The sequence below is a fragment of the Triticum dicoccoides genome, chromosome 4A (genome assembly GCF_002162155.2).
Source record: "Triticum dicoccoides isolate Atlit2015 ecotype Zavitan chromosome 4A, WEW_v2.0, whole genome shotgun sequence".
In the NCBI taxonomy this organism is placed as follows: domain Eukaryota; kingdom Viridiplantae; phylum Streptophyta; class Magnoliopsida; order Poales; family Poaceae; genus Triticum; species Triticum dicoccoides.
This window is the reverse complement of record NC_041386.1, coordinates 5628407-5635401: the sequence shown is the minus strand read 5'-3', so window position 1 is coordinate 5635401 and position 6995 is coordinate 5628407. Positions and strand designations below refer to the sequence as shown.

Here is a 6995-nt window from a genome sequence, read left to right as displayed (position 1 = left end):
ACGCGCGCTGCGCGCAACAGGGACGATGCGGGGCGTTGGATGCGGATCGAACGGCTATCGCTTCCTACGCGCCTGTTGCAAACCACCAGTCGACTGGTGGATAGATTTCTCGATATCTAAATCCTTATAGCCCTCTTATATCACCTTATTATACTTGCTCTAAAAGCAAGTACAATAGAATGACGTAGATAGGCCAGTGTAAGAGATTTCACATCAGATTTGTGTATAGCTAAGAAGAGAAGAGAGAAGAGATGTGGGTTACAAGCTTAAAGCCGGCTGTAGTACAAGCCCCAACAATCTTTATGAGAGAAAGATGTGAGCCATGTATTAATGATTTGGCATACTGATATGATCGTATGTGTTGGCCAAACTATTAACCATACTCTAACAAGCGATCGCATTGGTCAAGTAGTGGCATGCTCTAAAAACAAGCGATCGTATGTGTCCGAAGGCGGTGCCACTCTCTGACGGCAGGTGCAACCCCACCAGTCCCCTTCCAATATGGTGGCTCCGACCAGGGTCGGCTTCCTCATCCCCGACTCCAGATACGACGGCTATGGGTTTGCTTAGTCTGAGGCCTAGGAGAAATCCTTGCTCGGCTTGCCGGTGCTAGCAGCGGCGGCGTCTGCGGATGTCGTTCCCTCCTTGGAGGCGCTGTCAAGGCCCTTAGTTGTGCCCCTCTTCGAGCTCGGGGGAAACCCTAGGTCTGGTTCTTCCGGATCGGATGGCGACGATGTCTCGGCGACGACTTCCTTCTTGAAGGCGCTATCTTGCTCGCTCGTGGTGTCCCCGGGTTATGGCTTAGGCGATGTTGGAATTCTTGCTGGTTCGGTATTGTCGCTCTTTGTTCAGGCTTGGTAGGTTTAGTTGTGATCTTTCCTTTATTCGGGCCAAGCACCCATTGTCTCTCTGCTCGGGACATTATGTTCATACCTGCGTGCGTTCGTGTCATGTGTTGTATCCCTCTCTGTACTCATTCTATTCTTTTTATCAATGCAATGATATGCAAGCTTTGCCTATTTAAGAAAAAAAGTAGTGGCATGGATAAGCACAACGAGGACTCAAGTAGGCAACTCAAAGTAGTACACCAAGGACCAAGCTGTGGCTATGTTTCTTGAGGACAGAATCGGATTGGACGCGATCTACATCCTTTCTCGGCTCTCGGTGCACCCTCGCCCTCTACTTTTGGATCTCATGGATTTTCTCATTGTTGACGGGAATGGTTCGAGGCAGGAACCTGAAAACTAGCCCAGACCCGCTCGCTGGACATAGCAGTGGCCATGCGTTTCTCCGCGTAGTATCTCTCTTACCTACTCCGTCTGTAAAGAAATGAGTATGACCACGTACAAGATTGGCGATTAACAAGGCCTCCCTGCCATGCCGAATTAGTGGCGTCGATACGCACAACGAGGATTCAAAAATTTGACCATACCGCCGATCATGGGGGAGACGTAAGCTGTCACTACTAAATTCTATCGTCTACAGTGAGCGCATTGGTCTTCTAAACCCGGTGCTCCTATATATGCACTCGTGCCATCCATCAGCTGGCTACCGTGCCCACTCCTCCATAGAATTCCTGAACTTCTTACTGCAAGAGAGCACAAGCACCTCATGAGGGTAAGCACGCACCACGCAGGCATTCTCTTCACTGCCAATGAATGGCATATGATGAAGGAGCTAATTCTTCTTGTTTTTGCCGCCGCAGGATCATAGCTGGGTGGACGCCGGGCTTCACGGGTCCCATTGCAACAACAGGAAATCAGGGTTCGGCGCAGGCTGGAGTCGACGTAAGTGGCACACTGAATATCTCTGCAGTGTGAGAATTTTCAGGGCGTAATTTGACAGTTCTTCCACCGGAATTCACACTCCCCCTCCTACCTACCTCTTGCAGCAGCAGCAGCTGACATTTCCGGTTCGGACGGACTTCGTCAGGATGACGAGCTCCGCGGCGACTGGTGCCCGGCAATGCTGTCGATCGGGACGTTCGGGGCAGTCGATGGCCGCAGGGGCGAGCTGCAGAGGATGCAGGCGGAGCTCACATTGCTCATGAGCGCCAAGGCCATGGCCACAGCAGCGGCGGAGGGAGAGGACGACAAGAGGCGTCACCGGACGCCCAAGAGGTCCCCCTGTGGAGGGATGGTCAAGCACAGGTCCTTCAGGAAGTTCTTGTCAGCTGCCTTCAGCAACTTCCTGCCCAAACCAATCTTCAGGGGAACAACACCTGGACCGACACCCGCTCAGGTGCTGTTACCCAACGTTTTTCCAACTGTTTCCTGCTGCCAACTTCATGTGTTCTAAACAAGCCCTCAGCAGTTAAGTACTCATATGCCCCTGCATGGTTTTCTTCATGGCAGATACCCTGGCCATCACCCCATGACGACATACCCAGCGATAACTGGGCGATGTCAGAGGCGACGATCAAGAGCTACCGAACGGCGCATTTGCCTTGGAGAGGCAAAGCGATGGGTGAGGAACATGGGAGCAAATGGATCAGAACAGATTCAGAGTGTAAGTTTATCTCACAGAGTGCCAATGCTTGCAAGCTGACCTACAAACTAATATGTACCTCCATTCTCCCAGATATCGTGCTGGAGATCTGAACTCACAAGATGGCGGCGACTAGGAGGAGGGGGGCCGGCTCCTGATACAGTTTTCTTTGGGTACATGTACATGCCTGTATCCAAATTGTTTTGTCAGCTGTAACACTACGTTTTTGTGTCCTCTACCGTTATGTAAGTGGGCATTCGAGTAGTTTTACAGTTGACTTGGTGATAGGTTATCTTAGAGACTAACACCAATGCCCTTGGTAGCATCTGGTGCAAGCAAAACTGATATATGAACATGCTTTCTCCTCAACCATCAAATGTACATCTGGTCATTCAAGTATACAATAGAATTTGATTAACCTATAAACTATGGAATCTGCAGATATTCAGGCCGGCAACAAAACCATCTTTTTGCCCATATGGTTAGTATTATTAGAGTGTTTTAGCCTATGACCTGCAAATTGAATACGGAAGAAGGTAAGCCATAGTCTCTTTTTTCTTTTGAAACTGGGCAAAAGATTTGCCACTTTCATTGATTAAGAAGAAGGTTTCGAGTTTTTTGGCCAAAAGCCGAATTACAATATGTTACTCTCGCGTCACTACATTACTAAAATACTTGGCCCCTGCAAAGCACCAAAGTTTTGAAACATCTTTGATTCTGGCAACAAGAACCCCAACCGGCACCAGGGTGTTACAGAAGACGCATGCATTCCTTGTTGGAAATATGAGCAAATTACTACGAGATTTAATCCGAATAAATAGGAAATAGATCGTGACAGCAATAGCAGAGATTAAACTAATCATGCGAACTAGCATAGTAGATGAACAGATCACATCTAGGGCACATACTAGAAACATGAATTCTACCACGATGTGGAACAGGAAGGATAGAATCACATACGGTGCAGCGGGAGCAGCACCGCCGGCGTTGACGTTGTCGCCCATGTCGTCGAGGATGAGGTTGCCGAGGTCGGGGAAGAAGTCGTCGTTCGCGAAGTCATCGCTGCCAGCAGTCGCGCGAGTGCGCTCCCCAAAAACCTGATCGCCCCTCTCCCGTACAGGATCACGAGAGGCGGGGTTCCGGAGGCCAGCTGTCCCTTCTCCCGGTGCACGCCGAAAGGAGGGATGGAGAAGACTTGCTTGGTGGCGCAATGATTTGGGACGGTGGTGAGAAACCATACGAAGTGGCGGCGGCTAGGGTAGACGTCTGCCTGACTATATAGTGCGGGCCGGGTAGGTCGTGGGAGTAAACCCCACGTCCGAGTTGTCACGATCCATAGACAACGTGCATAGCTCTGTCCTCGGCTCGGCTCAATCCCGCAACCCGCGGCGCGTCGTGACGAGGCGTGGCGTGGCGAGGCGAGCGAGGAGGAGGAGCGCGTGTGTAGGTCTCCTCTTCTCATGCTCATACAAGTGGTAGAAGAGCTCACCTTATAAAGAGATGCAACTCTTTCTCAACTTCCCGGGTGGGACTAAACTTTAGTCTCACTCACTCCACTCACATGTGTGCATGAATGGGCCAAGAGAATTTCAGAATTTTAGTTGGGCTTTGGGCCAAAGGCCTACTAGCAAAATTCCAACAATCCCCCACAAAGTCTCATTGGCACATCTCATTATTTAGTTCCAAAAAATTCTTTATATACCGGTGCTTAGTGGAGACTGTGAAGTTGAACTTGCACTTAGAGATTTATGCTACACTAGATCACAACTTGAATAGTGGACTATGCCTTGAACTACAAGTTTTCTGCGAGACTAGTTTCACACAAATTCTTGACCGATACTGGGCTGCCGTAAGGCTTCCCCGCGGGTGGAGCGTATACGTCATACTTCAGGGCCTTTTCATGAATTTATTAGAGAACACCCAATTCTCACAGACTGCGACGTTAACAATCAAATTCATATAGGTGTGTTCCTCATAAGATGTTCTGCAGGACAACATCTCTGCTTACCCGAATAAGCCACTTGGAACACATTAAGATAAGTATCAACCTGCCATGGAGATCAGGACAGTATTGCATCTTCTTGGAGTGGGATAGGTAATATAGGGATACTCTCCTCCCAGCTGACCAACAACTTGTCTCCCACTTCTACTTCACGGGATCTTCGATCACATAGAGTGGGTTACCACTATGGACAACTCATGCGGTGGGTCTCAGACCCATCTCCATCGATGCATTATCTATCACATTACGTGATAGACCCTTTGTGAAGGGATCTGCCAAATTTTTTGACGTTTGGATATAATCCAACGTAATAACTCCGGAGTTCCTCAATTTTCTGACAGATTTCAGTCTCCTCTTCACATGCCTTGAGGACTTCATATTGTCCTTTGAACTGTTTATTTTGACGATCACAGTTTGATTATCATAGTTCATCAGGATAGGGGGTATTGGTTTTTCAACCATAGGTAAGTCCATCAAGAGTTGACGAAGCCACTCTGCTTGAACAGTGGCAGTGTCTAATGCTGTGAGTTCTGCTTCCATAGTTGACCTCGTTAAGATGGTCTGCTTGCAAGACTTCCAGGAAACAGCGCCACCACCAAGTGTGAAAACATAACCACTTGTGGCCTTAATCTCATCAGCATCAGATATCTGGTTTGAGTCACTATAACCCTCCAGTACCCTTGGATACCTGGTGCAGTGAATCCCATAGCTCGTGGTGCCTTTCAAATAGCGCATAACTCTCTCAAGCGCATGCCAATGATCATCTCCCGGTTTTGACACAAACCGACTCAGCTTGCTCACAACAAAAGAGATGTCAGGCTTCGTGGCACTCGCCAAATACATAAGCGAGCCAATAATCTGAGAATACCTCAGTTGATCTCTAGCAATCCATCGGTTCTTTCGAAGCAACACACTAGCATCATATGGAGTTGGAGAAGGCGTGCAGTCGCTATACCCAAAACAACTCAAGACCTTTTCCACATAGTGAGACTGAAGCAGTGTGATCCCACCATTATCATCTCTCAATAGCTTGATGTTTAAGATAACATCAGCTACTCCTAGATCCTTCATCTCAAAACAACGAGATAAGAAATCCTTAACCTCCTTGATTAAATCAAGTTTGGTTCCAAAGATCAGTATGTCGTCGACATACAGACAAAGAATAACTCCTTCGTCCCCACCATACCGATAGTACACGCACTTGTCACCATCGTTTACTACAAAGCCGGCAGCAGTTAATGTTCTTTCGAACTTCTCATGCCACTCTTTAGGAGCTTGTTTAAGGCCATATAAAGACTTTAATAACTTGCACACCTTTCCTTCCTGACCAGGTACTACAAAACTATCTGGCTGATCCATGTAAATTTCCTCCTTCAACTCTCCATTAAGGAAAGCTGTCTTAACGTCCATTTGATGAACGAGAAGACCATGTGAGGCAGCCAGTGATAGTAGGACCCGAATTGTGGTCAGTCTAGCCACGGGTGAGTAAGTGTCAAAGAAGTCTTCACGTTCTTTCTGGGTATAACCCTTGGCCAGTGCCTTGTACTTTTCAATCGTACCATCAGGTCTAACCTTCTTCTTGAACACCCACTTACATCCTACAGGTTTGCACCCATAAGGACGGTCAGTGATCTCCCAGGTACCGTTAGCTAAGATGGAATCCATCTCGCTACGTACAGCTTCCTTCCAGTAGTCAGCATCAGGAGATGCATAGGCTTCTGAAATAGTCCTGGGTGTGTCATCCACGAGGTACAAAATGAAATCATCACCAAAGGACTTTGCAGTCCTCTGTCTCTTACTCCTCACAGGAGTTCCATTGTCACCCTCAACAGGATTCTCAACGTGTTCCATCGCAATGGTGGGTTCAGGAATTACAGTGAATTCCTCACTAGATGGAGTAGGTATCTCCTGATTTGATGAACTCGACATATCCTTCACAGGAAATATGTCCTCAAATAAAGTTGCATCATTCGACTCCATAATCGTACCAACATGCATGTCGGATACCTCAGATTTTATTATCAAAAATCTATAGCCAATGCTATGAAAAGCATAGCCCAGAAGAACACAATCCACGGTTTTTGGTCCAAGCTTGCGCTTCTTGGGAATTGGTATATTGACTTTCGCCAAACAACCCCAAGTACGTAGGTAAGAGAGTTTCGATCTTTTCCTTTCCCATTCCTCAAACAGAGTCAGAGTCATGGTCTCTTATGCTTTGTGGGAACTCGGTTTAGGACATGACACGCAGTCATTAGCGCCTCCTCCCACCATTCCTTGGAAAGACTCGATGTGTCTAACACGGTGTTAACCATATCAGTTAGAGTTTGGTTCTTTCTTTCGGCTACCCCATTTGACTGAGGTGAGTAGGGAGGCATCCTCTCATGGATTATACCATGTTCCGCACAAAACAGATCAAATTCATTGGAAAAATACTCTCCACCACAATTGGACCTAAGCCGTTTAATTTTTCGATCAAGTTGGTTCTCTGCCTCAGCTTTATAGTTTT

The 6995-nt window shown here is 47.5% G+C and overlaps 1 protein-coding gene across 1 annotated transcript; it reads left to right on the top strand.

Moving 5' to 3' along the window:
• The first annotated feature begins 1309 nt into the window (after positions 1 to 1309).
• LOC119288508 lies at positions 1310 to 2885 on the top strand. The gene is made up of 5 exons (XM_037568120.1): positions 1310 to 1617; positions 1706 to 1787; positions 1892 to 2241; positions 2355 to 2508; positions 2581 to 2885. Exons 1-5 carry the CDS (start codon positions 1612 to 1614, stop codon positions 2598 to 2600), a joined length of 612 nt encoding a protein of 203 aa, XP_037424017.1. The 5' UTR covers positions 1310 to 1611; the 3' UTR covers positions 2601 to 2885.
• The last annotated feature ends 4110 nt before the right edge of the window (positions 2886 to 6995 follow it).

What these genes read in the sequence shown, in the direction of transcription:
- LOC119288508 (XM_037568120.1), top strand. An exon ending in CTGGACCGACACCCGCTCAG is followed by an intron (nt 2,242 to 2,354) that starts GTGCTGTTACCC and finishes TCTTCATGGCAG; the next exon opens with ATACCCTGGCCATCACCCCA. An exon ending in GATCAGAACAGATTCAGAGT is followed by an intron (nt 2,509 to 2,580) that starts GTAAGTTTATCT and finishes CCATTCTCCCAG; the next exon opens with ATATCGTGCTGGAGATCTGA.